The sequence below is a fragment of the Alligator mississippiensis genome, chromosome 15 (assembly GCF_030867095.1).
Source record: "Alligator mississippiensis isolate rAllMis1 chromosome 15, rAllMis1, whole genome shotgun sequence".
Lineage (NCBI taxonomy): Eukaryota > Metazoa > Chordata > Crocodylia > Alligatoridae > Alligator > Alligator mississippiensis.
This window is the reverse complement of record NC_081838.1, coordinates 2,478,641-2,498,877: the sequence shown is the minus strand read 5'-3', so window position 1 is coordinate 2,498,877 and position 20,237 is coordinate 2,478,641. Positions and strand designations below refer to the sequence as shown.

The 20,237-nt window shown below is 70.4% G+C and overlaps 4 protein-coding genes across 6 annotated transcripts; 3 read left to right on the top strand and 1 right to left on the bottom strand.

Moving 5' to 3' along the window:
• The first annotated feature begins 317 nt into the window (after positions 1-317).
• Positions 318-2,512, top strand: SERTAD1 (SERTA domain containing 1). Its single transcript, XM_006257904.4, has 2 exons — positions 318-1,135; positions 1,528-2,512. The coding sequence occupies exon 2, from the start codon at positions 1,532-1,534 to the stop codon at positions 2,417-2,419; it is 888 nt and encodes a 295-aa protein (XP_006257966.1). The 5' UTR covers positions 318-1,135; positions 1,528-1,531; the 3' UTR covers positions 2,420-2,512.
• Positions 2,513-4,546: 2,034 nt separating this feature from the next.
• On the top strand, positions 4,547-11,353 carry PRX (periaxin). Of its 3 annotated transcripts, none has more exons than XM_059718303.1 (6): positions 4,547-4,788; positions 5,666-5,745; positions 5,941-6,015; positions 6,304-6,541; positions 6,638-6,825; positions 6,929-11,353. In XM_059718303.1, exons 4-6 carry the CDS (start codon positions 6,373-6,375, stop codon positions 10,859-10,861), a joined length of 4,290 nt encoding a protein of 1,429 aa, XP_059574286.1. In that variant the 5' UTR covers positions 4,547-4,788; positions 5,666-5,745; positions 5,941-6,015; positions 6,304-6,372; the 3' UTR covers positions 10,862-11,353. The 3 variants fall into 3 exon arrangements, with proteins under 3 accessions (XP_059574286.1, XP_019339368.2, XP_059574285.1); XM_019483823.2 differs by lacking the exon at positions 4,547-4,788 and adding an exon at positions 5,163-5,236; XM_059718302.1 differs by lacking the exon at positions 4,547-4,788 and having other exon boundaries at positions 5,334-5,745; positions 5,941-6,043.
• Positions 11,354-11,751: 398 nt separating this feature from the next.
• On the top strand, positions 11,752-13,771 carry HIPK4 (homeodomain interacting protein kinase 4). The gene has a single exon (XM_059719021.1). The coding sequence runs from the start codon at positions 12,002-12,004 to the stop codon at positions 13,769-13,771; it is 1,770 nt and encodes a 589-aa protein (XP_059575004.1). The 5' UTR covers positions 11,752-12,001.
• A 370-nt stretch (positions 13,772-14,141) lies between these two features.
• Positions 14,142-19,949, bottom strand: PLD3 (phospholipase D family member 3). Its single transcript, XM_059718063.1, has 12 exons — positions 19,647-19,949; positions 18,315-18,380; positions 17,697-17,762; positions 17,398-17,549; positions 17,130-17,313; positions 16,871-16,991; positions 16,124-16,251; positions 15,817-16,017; positions 15,580-15,719; positions 15,154-15,319; positions 14,917-15,016; positions 14,142-14,791 (listed from the first exon to the last, which is right to left on the bottom strand). The coding sequence occupies exons 1-12, from the start codon at positions 19,932-19,934 to the stop codon at positions 14,604-14,606; spliced, it is 1,800 nt and encodes a 599-aa protein (XP_059574046.1). The 5' UTR covers positions 19,935-19,949; the 3' UTR covers positions 14,142-14,603.
• Between the last annotated feature and the right edge of the window lie 288 nt (positions 19,950-20,237).

Sequence of the window (20,237 nt, the reverse complement as noted above, 5' to 3'; positions counted from 1 at the left end):
GCCCCCCCCCCCTCCACCTGGGACATGTTGGGATCTGCAGGCTGCTTTATCCCCATGGCAGCGCCAGCTCCAATCAGGGAGCAGGGCTGGGGGGGGCAGGAAAGAGGAGGCACCATGAAGGGGTGATGGGGGAGCTGCCCCATGGGAGGCACAGGCCATGGGGTGGTACCAGGCGGGGCAGGGGCAGCGTGGAGGGTCAGGGGTCATGGGGGATCGGGGTCCCGGGGGGCACCGTGCAGGGCAGGGACGTCATGGGGGGCACCATGTGATGCAGGGGCAACCATGGGGGGGCAGAGGTCATGGGGGATCGGGACTGGGAATGGCTGGGTGGAAGAGGGCAGCGGGGCCCATGGGGTGGAGGCGAGGGAGTCGGGGAGCTGCAGGGTCTGCGTCCGCCTCCGCGGTCACTACGAGGTCTGGGGGGCAGGGGCAAAGCCCGGGCTCCCTCTGGGCCCCCCGGGGGGTGCAGGCGTAGGTCAGGACCCGTGGCCGTGCCAGGCCCTGCTCCGCTTCAGGGGCCACGTGCCCAGGCCCAGGCCTCAACACCTGCCTGCGGCGGGGGGCCCTTCCCTGCACCCCCTGGGCCGCTGGGCGCCAGGCGGGCGTAGCAGGGCGTGCTGCGGTTTCGGTTCCTCGCCGCAGCCCTTCCTCTGCTACCCGCCTGGCACAGGGGTGCCCGGGGGTGCCAGGCTCGGGGGAGGCCGGAGCCCCAACCCCCGCCCCGCCTATTGGCGGCTGCTGTGAGCTGAGACCGGACACACTCATCTCCCCCCACGCGCCGCGGGGAGCCGCTGACGTCAGCCCCCCACTATGCAAATGAATCCCCCTCGCCTCCACCTATCAGGCAGAAGCAGGCGGGGCCTCGCGCTCCTTCCTCTCCCCTTTCCTTGACTCTCCCCCGTCCGCCCACGGAATGCAAATAAGCCCCCCAGCCCCACGCTCCGATTGGCTGGCCCGCGCCCCGCCCTTTTCCTGGCCTGGCCCCGCCCATTGGCTGGGGCCGGGCGTGCCGCGGCAGCGAGGATCGGCGCCGGGTCGGTGGAGGGGGGCGGGGGAAGAGAGGAGGGGGGGATGCCGGCTCCTGATTGGCTGCGCGCCGCGTTCCAGGCCCCGCGGATTGGCCCCTGAGGAGCGGGTATGTAAATGAGGGTCCCGGGCTCGGGGCTGCGCTGCGGGGAGGGGAGGGGGGCGGCCGGGACGGGGGGGGGCCGGGACCGGGGCGCGGGGGCGGGGCGGAGCAGAGCGGAGCGGAGGGAGCGCGGGCGGTGACTCACGGGGGGGCGGGGCCGGCCTGACTCACCGCCCCGCCCCCGCCTCGCCGGCGCCGGGCAGGACCGGGGTGGGGAAACTGAGGCACAGGGGTGGGGGGGAGCCCTCTGCTCCGGGCCTCAGTGATGGCACCTGCAGCCTGGGTCCATGGGAGCCGCGAGACCGGGGCGGGGAGGCAGGAAAAAACCCGGGTGTCCGGCCCCGCCCCCTGTGCCCGAGCCCCCGCGGCGCGGTGCTGAGTCTCCCCTTCCCTCGCAGCGCCATGCTGAACAAGGGCGTCAAGCGCAAGCGCGGCACCGCAGAGAGCGCAGGGCCGGATGCCCCCGCGTCCCCCGCCGCCCCGGCCACCTCCCTCTTCAGCCTGTCCGTGGTCAAGCTGCACCGGAGCCTGCGGCACGTGGAGCCCGACCTGCGGCCCCTGGTGCTCGTGACCAACGCCCTGCGGCGCCTCCAGGACCAGATGCAGACGGAGGCTGCGGCGCCCGAGCCCCCTGGCACTGTCCTACGTTGCCCCGCCGCCCCGCCGGATGGCTCCGGCGCCCTCCCAGACTGCCCCACATGCCCACTGGATGGCTCCGGCGCCCCCTTGGACAGCTCCGGCGCCCTCCCAGACTGCCCCACGGGCCCTCTGGACAGCTCCGGCGCCCCCTTGGACAGCTCCGGCACCCTCCCAGACTGCCCCATGGGCCCACTGGAGGGCTCTGGCGCCCCCTTGGACAGCTCCGGCGCCCTCCCAGACTGGCCCACGGGCCCACTGGACGGCTCCAGCGCCCCCTTGGACAGCTCTGGCATCCTTCTCGGCACAGGGCCTGCCATGCTGCTCCCCAGCCTGGACGTCTCGCTCGGCTCGTCCGTCTCGGGGCTCCTGGGGGACTTGGAGCCGGCGGGCAGCCTGGTCCCGGCGCTGTGGGGCGCAGAGTGCGGGGCACGGGCACTGCTGGCCCCTCTGCCGGACGAGGGGCTGGAGGGCGTCTTCGAGGACATCGACACCTCCATGTATGACGGCGAGCTGTGGGCACCTGCCGGCCTCAAGGCCTTGGCGCCGGCGCCGGGCGAGGACGAGGCGGCGCCGGGCCCTGAGGACGGGGGCCTGGACATCAATGACCTGGACTTGCTCATGGATGTGCTGGTGGGCCCACGGGGGCTCTGAGCCCGCTCCCAGGCCTGGCAGGCCGGGGGGGTCTTGGGCAGTTTGCCCCCCCCAGGCTGCAGAGCCGCAGGCAATGAAATGGTTAATGTCTGAGTCAGCTCCTGCCTCTTGTACCTGGTGCTGGGGCAAAGTTGGGGGGCTGGGAGCCCAGATGCCTGGGTGTTGCCCCAGGTCTTGGGTGGGGGGAGACCACAGGGAAACTGAGGCAGGAAGCGAGTCAGGGGCACATGCCCCCTTGTGGCCGAGTTTTCATAGATTCATAGATGATTCATAGACGTTAGGGTTGGAAGGGACCTCAATAGATCATCGAGTCCGACCCCCTGCATAAGCAGGAAAGAGTGCTGGGTCTAGATGACCCCAGCTAGATACTCGTCTAACCTCCTCTTGAAGACCCCCAGGGTAGGGGAGAGCACCACCTCCCTTGGGAGCCCGTTCCAGACCTTGGCCACTCGAACCGTGAAGAAGTTCTTCCTAATGTCCAGTCTAAATCTGCTCTCTGCTAGCTTGTGGCCATTGTTTCTTGTAACCCCCGGGGGCGCCTTGGTGAATAAATCCTCACCAATTCCCTTCTGTGCCCCGGTGATGAACTTATAGGCAGCCGCAAGGTCGCCTCTCAACCTTCTCTTCCGGAGGCTGAAAAGGTCCAGGTTCTCTAGTCTCTCCTCGTAGGGCTTGGTCTGCAGGCCCTTGACCATACGAGTTGCCCTTCTCTGGACCCTCAGAGTTGGGGGCAGCACCCAGCTCCTGACCCTGAGCCAGGTCCCCCGACCCCTAGGCCTCACTGCCTGCCTGGCCTGTGCCTGGCATCCCCCTCCCGAGAGCTGTCCCAGGAGCTTTGGGCGCATCTCGAAGCTCCGAACCCCCCAAAATGTTCTGGGCACCCCCGAAAGCCAGCGCCAAATGGGGGGGTCTTGGTTCTTCCCCCCAGGGGGGTCAGCTGTGTCCCCCCTGGAGCCCAAATCCTGCCTGCCCCCGGAGGCGCCCGAGTCCCTGGTGCTGGGGCCGGGGACCACAACTTTCCAGCCCTGGGGGGGTCCGGGCAGCAGGGGCACCATGGACCCCGCGTACTGGGCCCCAGGCTCTGGCCCAGCGGTGGGGGCTGCGGGTGCCCTCTCGGGGCGCTGGGTCCTCGGGCATGGCCATGCCTGGGCGTGGGGGCGGCGCATTCCCAGCGGCCCCCGCCATTCCTGCGCGGCCGTGAAAGCCCCTTTCTCCCGGGTGTCGGCGGCTCGGGAATGGCAAACTCATCACATTCGCTAAGGATGGGGGAGGCTTTGCGGGGGGGAAACCCAGGCATTCAGAGCCAGGCCCGGGACGCCTGGGTTCTTCTGGAGCTCTGGTGCCCCCGGGTTCATAGTGGGGGGGTAAGGGTCTGTCCCTCTGTCTGTGCCCAGGGATTGGGACCCTCAGTGGGTGTTGGTGACCCCCCCACCGTGGCCTTGTGTTGTCCCCCCACTGGGGAAAGCCTCTGATGGGGGAGGGCAAGGAGCTCTGGACAAAACCCAGGTGTCCGGCTGCCCACCCTGGCCCCCCTGGGGGGTTGCTCAGCGCCAGGGAGCCCGGACGCCTGGGTCCCATCCGGCTCCGGGAGGGTCTGGGGTCTAGAGGTGAGAGCAGGGAGCCGACCCGGACCCCTGGGTTCTTTCCAGGCACCCGGACCCCAGCTCCAGGGGGTGTGGGGTCTAGTGGTTGGAGCAGGGGTCTTTCCCAGCACGAAGCCCAGGCCAGCACCCTGCAGCTGCTCGAGCCGCGAGCCTGGGGCCCTGCTCGTCCCATCCTGGAGCCAGGCTGACGCAGCCGCCCCGGGCAGGGGATTTGGGCCTTTGTGTGGGGCCCGGGGAAGTGCTGACGCGGGCGCTGCGCGGATCTGCCCGGGGCCGGCGCTGGTGCCGGGCGCGTGCAAGGCCGCGGGCACCATGGGCGGCTGCTTCGGGAAGGCCCCGGCTGCCCCCCGGGGTAAGACTCGTCCCCTGGCCTGGCTGCGCTCGGTGCTGTACAGACATCCGTGGATCATGGCCTGGCATCGCCTGGGCACCAGGGCCCCCCCCTTGCTTTGCTGGCTGGAAGCCCAGCACCAGGCTCTCTCTCTCTCCCCCCCCACCCCCGCTGCCTGGCCCAGCCCCTTTTAAGTCCCGGGTGGGTCGGAGCCGTGGGCCGGGGGAGGCGCAGCCCGGCTAGGAGCCGAGGTAAGCGCGGCGGGAGCTGAGACTGGGCACGCTCATCGCCTGCCGCAGCTTGGCCGCCCTCTGCTTGGGACGCCTGGGTTCTGCCGCGGTGCCTCTCGCCCTGCCCGTGCCTCAGTTTCCCCTGGGCAGGAACCCTCTGCCCGCTCCTCCCGGGCCAGGACAGACGCTGCTTCAATCCGGCAGGTTGGGAGTGAGGGGCACTGGCAGGGCTGGAGGGGACTGTGGATCGGGAGTGAGGGGGGCAGAGGGCTGCAGGCTGGGCGTGGGGGGCACTGGCAGGGCTGGGGGGTGAGGGGCACCAGGGCTGCGGGTCGGGAGTGAGGGGCACTGACATGGCTGGGGGGCAGGGGGGTCTGGCATCAACCCCCCCCCATGTCCCCTCCAGCGTGGGGGTCGGGTGTGAGCAGGGCCATTGTTCGGGGCCTGGAGCCGCTGGAATGGCAGCGATGCCGGGGGCGCCCGTGACATTTACGCCGCGTGGGAACGAAATGCCGGGGGGGGTTGTGTTGCTCTGGGGGACGGGTGGGGCAGAGACCCTGGGCAGGGGATGGGGCCCAGTCCCTGAGCTGCCCGCCCGGAGCCCGGACGCCTGGGTCCTCTCCCGCTCCCGGAGGGTGAAGGTGTCCAGCAGGTGAGGGGTGGGGATGGGGCGGGGGGGGGCTGGACCAGGCTCTGCCACCGCTGTCCCATGCAGCCTTGGCGCCCTCCCTGCCCCGCATTGGCTTCCTGCCCTGGGAGCGCCGGGAGGAGTTGTTTCCCTCCTGGATGGGCAGGAAGGCGCCGGGTGCTATTTTGGGCCACGGCTGTTCCAGAGAAGGCGGACCCCCCCCACCCAGCTGCAGCGTCCCGGGGGGGACGGGGCGGGGGCTGCTTGCCCCCCGGGGGCTCCGGGATGGGTCCCTGATGTGACCAGCTTGGCTGGTGCCCCTCACTCCCGACCCCCAGCCCCAGCCACATCTGCCTCTCCCCTCGTTGCCTGCCCCGGACACCACCCCCCCGCCCCGCCCTTGGAGACCGTCTCAGCAGCCGCTCCGTCTCCCTCCTTCCCCGCTTGCTCCAGGCGCCAAGAGAGAATTGCCGGAAAGCCCCAACCCAGGCCCAGACTCAGGCCATGTCCTTGCTGCAGGAAGCCGCTCGCGGGTGAGTTGCCCAGCCGAGCTGGGGGGGCACAGGGGCCCGAGCCCCCATCGCCCCATCTTGGGGAGTGGGAGGTGTCCTGCGGGGATGCGTGTGCATGCCTGCCGGGGGTGTCTGCAAGCGTGTGCCAGGGAATGTGCGTACACACCTGTCTGTGCGCCCCGACTTGCCCCTGACCCCCCCGTCTCCCTGCTGCAGGGAGCTGCGGTGAAGGATCGGGGCCCGTCTGCACCGCCTCTGTGCCCGGGGGAGCCCGACAGCGCCTGGAGAGCCGTAAGCACCGGGACCGGCCCTTGCAGAGGTGTGGGGGGGTCGTGATCTCTCACCTCTGACCTGCCCCTTGGCGGACCCAACCCCCCCCCGGGGTGGAGCTGCAGCACAGCCAGGATCAGGCCCCTTGCGCCCCGTCCCTCCCCCAACAACCTGGTCTCTCTTCCCCTGGATCCCTCGTCCCACCCCGAGAGGCTGGAGGGGGAAAGGGGAAACTGAGGCCCGGCAATGGCCCGGCTGGGAAAGGAACCCAGGCGTCCAGGCCGCCATCCTTGTTCTCCCCCGGCCCAGGCGCAGAAAGCGAAGCTGCACGCGGAGCTGGTGCAAGTCCTGCAGCGCCGAGCCCAGGCCGTGTCCGCCATGGAGCCCGCGGCTGCCGCGGCGCCTGAGCTGGTGGAAGTCATCCTGGAGACGGAGCCCGAGGCCGGCGTGCGTGGCATTGGCTTGTCCGGTGGCGGCAAGCAGGGGCTCTTCGTGGCCCAGCTGCTGGAGGGGTCCCCGGCCGCCAAGGCCCTGAACCTCCGCGAAGGTGGGTGCCCGGGACCCGGAGCTGCTCCAGTGCCGGTGGGGCAGGGCAGAGGGGGCGATCCCGGAGCTGTTACGGACCCCCATGTCCCCCGTGCAGGCGACCAACTGCTGAGCGCCCGCGTGTCCTTCGAGAACGTGCGCTACGAGGACGCGCTGCGCATCCTGCAGTGCGCCGAGCCCTACCAGGTCTCCTTCTGCCTCAAGCGCACCGTGCCCAGCGCCCACGTCGGCTCCGGCCCCGGCGGCCTCGAGCTCAAGGGCCCCAAGGCCAAGGTGGCCAAGCTGGTACGTGCCCGCGGGAATCAGGGGGGTGCTGCTCACGCGAGGTCGCGGGTACGTCCTGGGCCCCGCGCGGCGCCGGCGCTCACGTCCTCTCCTCTCTCGGCAGAGTGTGAAGAGCCTGGCGCCTGCCAGCAGGAAGGCAATGGCGGCCGTGGCGGCCGTGGACGTGGCCCCCGTGGACGTGGAGTTCTCCCTGCCCAAGTTCTCGCGGCTGAGGAAGGGCAAGGGGGCGGCAGAGGCCGGCCCGGAGCCTGCGGCCACGATGGAGCCGGCGCGCCGGAAGCTGAAGTTCCCGCGGCTGAAGGTGAAGGAGGCGGCGGGTGCGAAGGTGCCGGAGCCGGCGAGGACCAAAGCCCCAGCACCTGCCGGGCTCAAGGCGGAGGCTGAGCGCAAGGAGCCCCCTAAGTTCAAGGCCCCCCAGGTGGAGCTGGGCCTGCCTGGAGCCCCCGGCCTCGCCGCGGCCCTGCCCGAGCCGGAGGGTGCCGAGAAGCAGCTGAAGGTGCCGCAGCTGGAGCTGGCGCTGCCCAAGGCCGAGGTGCCGGAGCCGGTGCCAGAGCACAGAGCCGGCCTCGCACTGCCGGCCGTGGACGTGGCGCTGCCCAGCGTGGACGTGGCCCTGAAGCTGCCCAAGGCCGAGGTGCCCCCGCCCGCCGCCGGCGCCTTCCGGATCCAGCTGCCCAAGCTCGGCCTTGCTGCAGAGACGGAGGTGCCGGAGGGCCAGGGACGGGCGCCGGGGCTCCAGGCACCCAAGGTGGAGCTGGCCCTGCCCGCCGGCAAGGTGCTGGAGCCTGAGGGGCCGCCCAAGCCAGGGCTGGCGCTGCCCTCCCTCGCTGTCGGCGTGCGGCCAGTGGACGTGGAGCTGCCCTTGCCCAAGGGCAAGGTGGAGCCGGCGCCGGAGCCGGCCAAGCTGGAGTTCCCGGACGTCACGGTGCAGGTGCCCAAGCTGGGCCTGCCCCAGCTGGGCGGCAGGGCGCAGGAGGGGGCGGCGGAGCGGGAGAGCCCCAAGCTCAAGGCCAAGGGCCCCAAGATCAAGCTGCCGAGCTTCGGGCTCTCGCTGCGGGAGCCCAAGGCCGAGGCAGAGCCCGGCGCCGCGGAGGGCAAGGCCCGGCTCCCTGCCCTCAAGATGCCATCCATCGACATCGTGGTGCCCAGAGCAGCAGACGTGGAGCTGCCGCCCGCACCCGACGTGCGCCTGCCCACGGCCAAGCTGGAGATGCCGGGCCCCGAGGTCAAGTTCAAGCTGCCGCAGGTCTCGCTGCCCAAGCTGGAGCTGGCGGGGAAGGTGGAGCTGGAGCCCGAGCCCGAGCCCGGGGCGCTGGAGCTGCTGGCCGGGAAGATTGGTATGCCCAAGCTGGACCTCTCGGTGCCGGGGCTGCAGCCGGTTGGCGTGGAGCTGCCCGCGGCGCCCGAGCTGGGCATTGCGGTGCCGGAGCCCAGGGTGGAGGTGGCGCTGCGCTCGGCGAAGGGGCCGGAGCGGGCGGTGGAGGTGGCTCCAGCCCGGCTGAGCTTCCCCTCGGTGAAGGTGCCTTCCCTGGAGATTGACCTGCCCCACGTCGCCGGCGTTGAGTACAGGGAAGCTGTGGTGCCGGAGCCGCCAAGCCTGCCGCTGCGAGTGCCCAAGGTGGACCTGGCCCTGGGGAGGGAGACGGCGGAGGTCGAGGGCCCTGACGCCAGCGTCCAGCTCCCAGCCGTGAAGCTGCCGGCGGTGGAGATCGCGGCGCCCACGTTGCCCGGCTTGGACATCGAGCCTGGGGTACCTGAGGCCAAGCCCAAGTCTCCCAAGTTCTCCCTGCCCAAATTCCCCCGCGGCAGGAAGGAGCCAGAGCCGGAACCGGAGCCGGGCGCCAAGGGGGCCAAGCTGAAAATGCCGAAATTGGGGCTGTCCTTCTCCAAGGCGAAGCCGGGGACCGAAGGCGACGGAGGGAGCCTGGAGCTGGAGGGGAAGGCAGGGGCCAAGCTGCCGGGGGTCGAGATTGCGGCGCCCTGTGCGGACGTGGCCGTCGGGCTGCCGGGATCCAGGGGGGCCGTGCCTGACGCCAGCCTTGAGGCACCCGACGGGAAGCTGAAGATGCCCAAGATTTCCCTGCCCAAGTTCGGGGGCAAGGGCAGGGATGGGGAGCTGGAGCCCGAGCCGGAGGAGCCGGGCCGGGAGGCCAAGCTGAAGATGCCCAAGTTCAAGATGCCGTCGTTTGCCGGCAAGCGGGACGCCGAGGGTGCCGGTGCCGCCACCCCAGAGCCGGAGGGGAGGCTCCTCAAGGGGGAGGCTGGGAGCGGCAGCTCCTTCCTGAAGATGCCGAAGCTCACGGTGTCCGCAGGCAAGGCCGAGCCGGGCGCTGACGTCCAGCTCCGGGGCTCCAAGGGCGACCTCCGCTCGCGCGGCCCCGAGCTGGAGGTCCGGCTGCCCCAGGTGGAGCTGCCCAAGCTCGGGGCTCAGGAAGCGGCGGGCACAGGGAGCCCCGGCGCGGGGCGGAGGCCAGTGTTGGGCGCCCGAGGCGGGGAGGCGGAGGTGTCGGAGCCGGCGCTGCGGCTGTGCGGGGCCGAGCTGCAGCTCCCCAAGGTGCCGTCCCTTGGCGTTGCGGCGCCTGCGCTGGACCTGGCGCTCGGCCTCGCCGCGCCGGCGCCGGAGCTCGCCGCGGAGCAGGGGGGCGCCCAGATCCAGCTGCCCCAGGTAGAGCTGGCGCGGCTCGGGGCCACGAGGGACGTGGGTACCGAGGGCAGGGGGCAGGCAGAGGAGGCCGCGGGCGCCTTCAAGCTGCCCTCGGTCGGGCTGCCCCAGCTCTCCGGCCCCAAGGGCAAGGCGCCGGAGCCACCGCAGCTGGAAGCGAGCGGCCCCAAGATCAAGCTGCCCAAATTTGGGGGCTCCAGCGGCGATGTGCGGGGGGAGCCCGAGGCCTCACGGCTGGAGCTGGAGCTGAAGCCGCCCCGGCTCTGCGGCAGCCTGGAGGTGCTGGGCCCCACGGGCGAGGGGCAGGACGACGGCCCCGGCTTCAAGCTGAGGATGCCGTCGTTCGGCGGCGCCGGAGCCGGCGCAGACACACAGCCCCTATGCGGCGCCGAGCTCCGGGGCCGGGCGCCGCAGGTCGCTTTCCCGGATGTGGGGTTCAGCATGGCGGCACGGGGCGAGGACGCGGGAGGTCGGGGCCGCGGAGGGGCCGAGACGGAGGCCAAGGGTGCCCGGTTCCAGGTGCCCGAGCTGGAGCTGTCGGCCCCGGGCGCTGCGGTGCAGACGGCGCCCGGAGCCGCGGGGAAGGGAGACGCCGCGGACGGGGAGGCGGGCAGGAGGGCGAAAGTGAAGCTGCCCAAGTTTGGGCTGGCCCTGACCAAGGGGGCACCGGAGGTGGGCGAGGAGGCCAAGGTCAAGGGCAGGAAGGGCACGTTCACGCTGGGCAAGGCTAGGGAGGCCGAGGCGGCCTCGGGGCTCCTGGAAGGGGACGCCGACGCCGGGGACGGCCGGGCCAAGGGGCTGCGGCTCAAGCTGACGCCTGGCTTCGGGCTGTCGCTCGCCAAGGCCAAGGCCGCGGCCGAGGTGAACGGGCTGGAGGCCGACGCGGACAAGGGCGCCCGGCTGCGGCTGCCCAAGCTGGGCTTCTCCAAGGGCGAGGGGCCGGGCCTCCCCGACGGCGCGCGCCTGGGCCGGGTCAAGCTGCCCCGCGTGGAGCTGGCGGGCCCGCGCCGCCCGGGGGAGCCCGACGCCGAGATGAGCCTGGAGCTGGTGCAGGCCGAGGAGGCGGAGGGGGCTCCCGGCGGCGCCCGCGCCGGCTCCAAGCTGGCGCTGGCCTTGTCCGGCTTGCGCAAGAAGGACGGGGACGGCGCCCGCGCCGAGATGGCGGAGCCGGGCGCCGAGGCCGAGAAGGGCGCCCGCTTCAAGCTGCCCAAGCTGGCGCTGAGCCCCAAGGCCCGGGGGGTGCTGGAGATCGGCGCGGCGCCACGGCAGGAGGAAGGAGAGCCGGGGGCGCCGGAGGGGCTCCAGGTCCGGCTGCCCAAGCTGGGCTTCTCGGCACCGGCAGCAGAGGAGGGACATGTCGCGGCGGCTGTCTGAGGCAGGGGGGACACGGAGAGACCCCGACCCTGAGCCCGTGGACCCCTGTACTAACAACACCCTGAGCCCCCAGCTCCTGGCGACGCTCCCCCTGCCCCTTTTGGGGGTGACGATTGGCTTCTGTCTTGGGCAAAGCCCCCAGGGTGTGGGTGGGAGCCGAGCGGTGGCTCAGGCACCCGTCGGCTCTGCCAAACATTGATCCCCCTTTTTCTCCCCCCACTGCCACTAACCACGTCGCCGGAGCCTAACCCGAGCGCTTGGAGAAGACACGGGGCCTGGAAGATGGGGAGGGGGGTGGGGGGGACATGCCCAAGGCTGCGGGGGATGCAGTGGCAGAGGTGGGCATAGCAGCCAGGTGCCTGGGGTCCGGCTTGCGAGGGAGGGGGTGGGGGGGATCGGGGCTGCTTCTGCCTGGCTCGCCGCTGGCCTGCGCCTGCTGTGGGCGCCCGAGACCCCGGCCCAGCCGGGCATTAAAGGACCAGCATCTGCTTCCCCAGGCCTGAGCCGTGTCATTTGTCTGCTCGCGGGGCTGGATTTTGGGGGACGGGTGGGGGGAGCCCCGGGCCGAGGGCACTGGAGGGGCCCCAATCACCCGGGCCCCCTGGCCGAGCACCCGTATGGCCCAGACTGGCCCTGGAGCTGCAGCCCTCCCCTTTTCCGGGCGGTGGTTTCTGTGCCCGCTTGGGGCACACGTGGCAGCGCTTTGCATAGGGACGGGGCAGGGGTCCAGGCTCCTAAAGCCCCTGGGGCACTGGAGGGCAGGTCAAAGACCAGCCCGGGTGCACGTGGCACGATGGGGCCGAGCTGGTGTTGCCCAGAGCCAGGGAGTGGATCAGAAGTGCCCATCGCCCCCTCCAAACTGGGTGGGAGACCGAGCAGTTTGACCCCTGTGTGCGTGCACACCGTGGGCCCCGATCCTGTGACAGATCCAGAGGGTGAGCGAGTTGGGGGGGGGGGTCTGCCAAGCTCACCCGGGCGCCCCTTGGGCCCACCCACCCTCCAGCTGCTCCAGATGTGGCACCCCCCGCCCCAGCGCAGCTCCACGACAGAACCCGGTGCCCGGCGACACCGGAACCCGGCGCTCTGTGGCCCAGCAGGCGGTTCCGGCGCCGGGGCAGGCGGCCGCGGCGGGCGTGCAGCATGGTGACGCTGGCGTCGGGCGCCGAGCGCTACGAGGTGGTGGAGATCCTGGGCAAGGGCACCTTTGGCGAGGTAGCCAAGGGCCGCAAGCTGAGCACGGGCGAGCCGGTGGCGCTCAAGGTGCTGGCGGACGACGCCTACCGGCACCGCATCGTGCGCAACGAGCTGAAGCTGCTGCGGGCGCTGGGGCGGCTGGACCCCGAGGCAGCCCACGTGGTGCGGTTCCACGAGGGCTTCCAGGCGGGCGGGAAGTGCTACCTGGTGTTCGAGCTGCTGGAGAAGAACCTCTTCGACTTCCAGAAGGAGAACGGCTTCGCGCCCCTGCCCGTGCGGCACATCCGCACCGTGACGGCCCAGGTGCTGCGGGCGCTGGCCAAGCTCAAGGAGCTGGCGGTCATCCACGCCGACCTCAAGCCCGAGAACATCATGCTGGTGGACCAGGCGCGCCGCCCGTTCCGGGTCAAGGTCATCGATTTTGGCTCGGCCAGCTTCTTCCCCGAGGTGCGCTACGTGCGGGAGCCCTACATCCAGTCCCGCTTCTACCGGGCGCCCGAGGTGCTGCTGGGCCTGCCCTTCTGCGAGAAGGTGGACGTGTGGTCGCTGGGCTGCGTGGTGGCCGAGCTGCACCTGGGCTGGCCGCTGTACCCGGGCGGCAGCGAGTACGACCAGGTGCGCTACATCTGCGAGACCCAGGGGCTGCCCAAGGGTGGGCTGCTGGGCGCTGCCAGCAAGGCGCCGCTCTTCTTCAAGCGGGCGCCGCAGCCCGAGGGCGGCAGCCAGTGGCAGCTCAAGGCGCCGGCGGAGGCCGGGGTGAAGGCGGTGGAGCGGCGCAAGTACGTGCTGCGCTCGCTGGAGCAGCTGGAGGCAGTGCCGGTGCCCCGGGGGCCGGCGGCGGAGGGGGCGGCCGAGGCGGCGGCCGCGGCGCTGGACCAGCGCTGCATGGTGGAGTTGGTGCAGCGCATGCTGACCTGGGACTCGCACGAGCGCATCGCGCCCGCCGCCGCGCTGCGCCACCCCTTCATCTCCGCCCAGGAGCTGGCGCTGGGCTATGGGCGCACCCGCTACTGCCAGCTGGCCCTGCGCGGCCTCCGCCTGGCCCTGGCGGGCGACGAGCGCGGCGCCGGCATGCAGGGAGCCATCACCCAGCTGGACGACCTCAGCCTGGCCGAGCCGGGCATGGAGGGCCCCCCAGGGCTCCTGGGGGATGGGGCGCGGCCAGGCACCCTCGAGGCCCTGGGCTGCACCCAGGGGTGCCGAGCCGCCTGCCCCAACCCGCGGGCGCGCCCCGAGCCCCCAGTGATGGAGCCCATCCAGGCCCAGTACGGGCTGCGGCATGGCAGCACCAAGTCCCACCGGCCGGCTCGGCACACCCGCTCGGACCCAGCCTTCGAGGGCTGGCGCTCCCCGGGGGACGAGCGGAGCCGTGGCAGCGCCGTGCCCCCGGAGCCGGCCAGCGCAGATGACCAGAGCCTCCCGAAGCAACAGCCGCGCTCTCCTGGCGCTCAGGTACCACGGCGGGCCCGGCGCCAGGCTGGTTCCCCTCTGTGGGGCTCGGGGGGGACCCCTGGGGCTGCCCGGTTTGGGGGCAACTGGGTGGCAACTGGGGCACGAGGCACCTCCGTCTCACCGCCCCCTTCTCGCCTGCAGAGAGCCATGGCCGAGCCACCGCTGCCCAGCTCCAGCGCCTGGCTGGGCCCCGAGGCCCGCCTGCCCGAGCAGGGCTCTCCGGGCATGTTCCCCTACCGGCACCACGTCGCCAGCCACCAGTAAAGCCCGGCCGTGCCAAGCTGCCCACTTTGCAGCCTCCGGCCACAGAGCAGCGCCCGGCCCCTTGGCTCTGGGCAGGCATGGCTCTCCCGGCCCAGCCGCCGGCCAGCCGGGCCCCACGCCAGCGCTCGGGCACTCACGGCGGTGCCAGGCTGTGGCAATAAACAGCTTGTGCAGCCCGGACGACTCGCCTCGACCTGTGCAGGAGCCTGGGGCGGGGCAGGGCAGATGGGCGGCGTGGGTGGAAATGCCGCGGTGCCCTGGGATCTCGCGGGGCGTCGGGGCCTCTGCCCGGCTCTAGGTTGAAGTTGGATGGGCAGTGCTCGGCAGGTCTCGCCCGCCCGGGGGGCTGGAGACAGAAAGGATGCAGATGCCGGGCACTTAATGAGCTTTAATTAACCATGGTGGCTGGCTCAGTGTGGACATGCTCCTGCGCCACCTCTGCAACCCCGGTCTGGCATGCGGCACAGGGTGCGTCGGTGCCCGGAGCTGAGCCCCTGCATGGGGGGCAGAGCTGAGACCAGCCCGGCGGGGGTCCTGCCCCATCCTGCCTTCCCTAGGGCTCCCAGCCCCTGGTCCTCAACCCCGCTCGCCTCCCAGGAAACCCAGGTGTCCGAGCTGCCAGCCCCTTGCTCTATCCCCTCCGGACCCCACTCACCTCCCCCAGAACCCAGCCCCCCACCCCACTCTCACCCCCCAGCCCCCACTCCCCCCCTGGAGCTGGGAGGAAACCCAGGGGTCCAGGCTGACAGCTCTGCACCCCCCAGCCCCTTCCTCCAGCGCAGAGCACGGGTGGACGAGGGGCCGGGGGTGCCCCCCACCCCGGGGCTGGTGCCTAGTGGGTCTGGCACAGGCTCTCCCAGCGGGCGAGGCTGCCCAGGTCGGTGCTGTAGGGCGAGTCCCAGTCGCGCTGGAAGATGGCTTGCAGCTGCGCCCGCACCGTGGCCCCCGCGCCCGTCTCGTCCAGCACCAGCGCCGAGCCGGCCGTCTGCACGAAGTAGTCGCCCGACCAGTTGGACGTGCCTACGAGGGGACCCGCTGTCACCCCTGCCCCGACGCCGGGACCCCCGAGGGGTCCAGCGTGGGTCGCGGCCGGCAACGTGTCCCGCTGACGCGTGTGTGGCTCCGACGTGCCCACCCGTGCTCACCGATATAGGCCACCTTCTCGGTCACCATGTACTTGTTGTGGTTCACGCGGGCGTACGGGATCTGGGCCTGCGTCTCGTTCGCCGGGACCTTAAAGATACGCTGGAGCGGGCGGGAGAGCACGGCGTGAGGGGCTGAGTGCCGCGCCGGAGCTGCCCTCCAGCGCCCGCCACACCTGGGGTGCAGGGACCCCCCCAAACGCTGCCCAGCCGGTGCCGGTGGGCCTGGGTGGGACTCACCACCTCCACGCTGTACCGCGTCCTGTTGTCCTGCAGAGCCTCCAGGGACTTCAGGAAGGGGAACATGGGCGGCTTCGAGTGTGACCAGCAGCTGACCAGGAGCCGGACGCTGACGCCGCGCTCGTAGGCGGCACGGCGCAGGTGGTTGTCGATGGCCGGCCAAAACCTGGGGCAGGGGGGTGGCGGGGTCAGGGCACTTGGGTGCTTTCGGGGGGGTCCAGCTCTTCTCTGGCATCCCACCCAGCTTTATTAGCTTCCCCGCGGGCTCTGGGCAGGGAACACGGATGGATGGCACGGGGGAGACCTGCCCCTGCCCGTGGTGCCCCCTCCCCAACAGCCCCCGGGACAGTGCAGGCCAAGCCAGGGAGCCCAGGAGTCCGGAGGCCCGTGCAGGACTGTCCTCCGCCCAGCAGCTCTCAGCATCACCTCTTGGGCCGGGAGAACTCCATGGTGGGCAGGTAGCTCATCACGGCGATGTGCACGAAGTCCGTGGCAGTGTCGATGACGGTGAGCAGCGCCCGCAGGTCCTCGGTCCGGCCACGGGCGCACAGAGCTGGAGGCGAGCTCTGGGTGGGGGTGGCACAGAACAGGGGAGGGGGTCAAGGCTGGGGTTGGGGGGGCATTAACCCCCTCCCTTCAGGCCCTCCCAGGCCCCCCACTCACGGAGAGGTAGACGCTAGCTGGTGTGCCATTGAGCTGCAGCTGGAGCGGCGTCTCGGCATTGTAGATGGTGGAGTAGCTGTCGGGCCACGGCTCCGGGATGGTGGCGTTGGGCACCCCCAAGGCCCAGTAGGCCTCGAACACCTTGCCCAGGTCCCGGGCCAAGCAGCTGCAGTTGTAGACGGCTGCACCCAGCTCCTTCACCTGGGGTGGGGGGCATGGGCACCTGTCAGGGGCAGCAGGATGCTCCCCCCACGCCCCACACTGGCTCCGAGTCATGCCTTGAGTGACCCCACCTCATCCTGGGTACCTGAGTGAGTGACCGCCAGTCCATGTTGGCACTGCCCAGGTAGATGTGTGTGCCGTCGACCACCCAGAACTTGGTGTGCAGCACGCCCTTGGTGAGCCGAGGCATGTCCACCTTGCGCACCGCGGCGCCTGGGCGGCGACAGACAGCACAGAGTTGCACGTGCATGCGCACACGTGCCCACACATGGACACGCACACCGAGATGTGTGCACATCCACACAAATGTGCACATGTACACACACATGTACACACACGTACACAAATGCAGAGACATGTACATGCATGCACAGATGTGTCCATGCATGTACATGCAAAGATGTGCACATACCCATGCATGCACAGATGGGCACACGTACATGGACACAAATGCGCATGCACATGTACGTGCATGCAGAAATGTGCCACACATACATGAATGCACAGCTGTGTGCACACATGTACACATATAGACACATGCACAGCTGTGCACACCCCCCGACACACAGAATGCATGTGTGCAGGTACATGCATGCACAGATGTGCATGAGGACATGTACTCAGAGGTATGCACACATGCACAGCTGTGCCCACACATGTACACATACACTCAGCTATGCACACACACAGACATGTACACACAGAGGCGCACTCACATCCGTGCACATGCACAGATGTTTACACATGCGTGCAGATGCAGGCACAGATGCGCACGCACACACACACAGGTTCATGCACACGCTCAGGCACACGTGGGGCTGCGGGTCCTCACCACTTCGCTCCAGCGCCTCCAGGTCATCCAAGGGCTGCTTGGCTTTGGGGGTGCTGACGGCCACCCGCACGGCCACCCCGCGCTGGGGCAGCTGCGTCAGCTCGGCCAGGATCTGCTCACCCTGTGTCGAAAGCCTCCGTCAGCCACCAAAGCCGGTCTTGAGGCCAGCACCACCCCTCCCTGGGGCCGTGGCACGTGCAAGCTCCGTGGGGCATCAGTCCGAGCTCCAGGCCGGGGTGGGGTCCCGTCCCCCACTCACCTGCTGGGCCGAGGGCTCCCGTGTGTGCGAGTCGGCGTTGGTCAGGGTCCAGTAGAAGGAGGCGATGTCCAGGCTGCTCTGTGCACCCCCAATCAGCTCCAGCCAGGTCTGGAAGGTGGAGGGGTGGGAGGGCACGGCACTGCTGTACGTCAGCCCCTCGGGGATGCTCTCGACCAGCGTGATCCTGGCAGGGACAGCCCTATCAGCATCTCCGGTGGTGCCCGCGCTGGGCATGGGCTGGGGGGTCCAAGAACTGCCCGTTGCTTACCGGCATGGGTCGGTGCACGCGTCACCGGGGGCCTGCTGGACTCTGTCTTGCCGCGACGGTGTGGAGCCAGCCAGGAAGACCAGGGGGTAGGTGAACAGCGCGGCCAGGAGCATGGCGGCCAGCACGGTAGCCAGCACGGCCCAGCAGGCACGCTGCGGGGAAGGGGACACAGCCAGCTCAGTGACAGCCCCAGGCACCCCGACCCAATCGCGGGCACGTGGGGGCTCTCCAGGCCCCAGCCCAGGTGGACATCTCCAGGCACCTGTTGATCGGGCATCCAGTCCCCCCGGGCGACATACCTTGTGGGCAGGCAGGGTCCCCTGCTCCGGTGGCAGCTGCTCCTCCGGCTTGTCCAGCGGGTTCAGCTGGGGGGGAACCAGACCTGTGGGTGCCCAGGGCACCAGCATCGCCGGCTCCGGGCAAGGGTGACTGAGCTCAGGGCTGCGCCCTGCACCCCACGAGGACCCAGGAGCTCTGCCTTGTAAAGCAGCCTGGGCATGGAGAAGGCAGCTGCCGGCTTCTGCCCGCCGGCTAATGGCTAACAGCTAATGGCTAGCGGCTACCAGTTAATGGCTAATGGTTAACTGGTAATGGCTAATGGTTAATAGCTAACAACCCCCCTTGGCACTTCCCAAGCTAGTGAGGTGCCCAGACACCGCCTCCCCAGCAGTGGGATTGAACCCCTTCCCCTGGCCTGGGCTGGGGGGCAACACGGCCCTGTGTCCAAGCCCCGGGTTCAGCATTTTGCACCCTTGAGCACAAGTACAAGCCCTGTCACGAGGGTGGGAAAATTCCTCCCCCTCCCCCTGGCAGGGGCAGGGCTCTTGTGGAGACCCCCAAAGCCAAAATTGGGGCCTCTGATGCCAGGATTGGGGCCAGCGGGAGAGTTGTGGGGCTCAGCTCCCTTGGGGCCATACCTGCTTGTAGGTCACGTAGGGCTTCATGGTGCTGGCGGGTCCTGGGCCAGGGATCTCGCAGCTGACCTGGAAGGACCCAGAGGAGGAGAAAAGCCATGGGTCTCTCATGGCTGATGGGCGCTTGGTCCTGTCAGTGCCAGGGGCCTGGAGACCGGCGGGGAGACCATCCCGTGGCTGCAGGGAGGTGCCCAGTGCACCTTGTCCACACGCAGTAGCCGGAGGAAACTGAGGCACGGAGCGGCTGCAGGGAAGGCCCAGCCCTGGGGGAGCTCTGGGGTGCAGTGGTTTCCTCCTCTGCCCCCGGCTGCAGGTCACGGGTTCTGGGTCTGACCCCCACAAACCATGGAGATACTGAATAATGGTTGGGCCCCGTGCTGAGTCCGTGCAATTTGTGGTGAGCTTGCAAAATGGGATCCGGGCTCTTCTGCTTTTTCAAGGCACGAGACACCCGCCCGTGCAGGCTGGGGATGCGGCAGCACTGCCAATGCACCCCCGCCGCGGGGCTGGCACCGCTGTGGGGTCTCACCCCCTCTGCTCCCTCGGAGCCCGGCTGGGAGTGGGTCAGCTGGGCACAGGGCAGCTGGCATGGGGCCCGGGGGAAGGGATCAGGGCACTCTCAGGGCCCCCTGTGCCAAGCTGACCCCCCTCCTCATCTAGCAGCTGAGCTCCGCAGGGCGCTGGGCTGCGAGTCCTGGCCCTGCCCGGGCTGCGCCCTCCCTGCCCCGGTGCCTCCTGCCCTGCGCGCCCCGATCCTGCAGAGCCGGTTTCTTGGCATGACTTGCTCAGCAAGTGCAGTCGTTCAGCAGGATCGTGGCCCCTGCGGCTGGAGCCTTGGCCCCGGTGCGGGGCACAACCAGGCACGGACCCCGTCCCCTTCTTAGACACCCCTCGGTCCTGGGGGAAGCAGGGGGCATACATGCAGCCTCCAGAGAAGCCGGTGCTCAGCGTCCCGGGGAAGCCAGCACTCAGCGTCCTGGGCCCTGCGCCAGCCCCGGTTCCCCGCCCCGAGCTCCGCACCCCTTTCCCGGGGACGCGACTGGTTTTGTTCCGATTTGTCGGGACAATGGAGCCCTCCCGCCCGTGTCGGTGCCCCGCAGAGGACACGGGGCACGGGGCGATCCTGGGGGTCCTGTGGGCAGGATGGGGCATGGTGCTGCCCCCCTGCCCAGCAGTGCCCCGGGGGTGCAGGGCAGGGGCTGAGCCTGTTGCCCCCAGCTCGGCTCGGCCTCCACAAAGCACCGGCAGCTGGTGCCTGCTCCCCGCCCCGCACAGCTGGCAGCAGCTGGATGGGCGCGGGGGCCGGTCCAGGCCCTGCGGCCCCCCTGCACCTACCCGCGGGGTCCGGCTGGGTCTGTCCACCTGGGCCAGAGGCAGATCCAGCACAACAACGGCGGGGAGCGGCGGGGAGGAGACTCCAGCCCTCGCCCGCCCCGAGGTGGAGCTACTGCCGCATGCCTCCGCTGCCTGGGGCTCACGCCTGGCTTTGTGCCGCGCTCGGCTCTGCACGGCGCACGGGGCTGCCGGCTGTCGGGCACCAGGGCATTCGTTGCTGGAGGGGGGCAGGTCCCCTGTGGGCATCGGGGTCCCCTCCTCGGCCTCCCACCCTGGCCCCTGGTACATGGGTATCAGAGCTGCCCTGAATTGGCTCCATCCTGCCCAGTCCCCGGGTGCCAGGGTGGCAGAGAGCGGCGCCGGACGGGAGAGGGACGGGGTCTGAGCAGGGTTTCCCCCGTCCCGCTGCCCCTCGCAGCCACGGAGGGTCCAGGACGTGGTGACCCCGAGGCCGTGCCCTGCACCCCCCGATGCCCCTTCCCCCAGCACGGGCCCAGCCCCCGGGTGGATCGGGCTGAACTCTCCGCTGCCTCCGCCGGCTCCCCGCTTTCACCCCACGCGGGGCAAACGGCGTCCTGGCCGCAGGCTGGG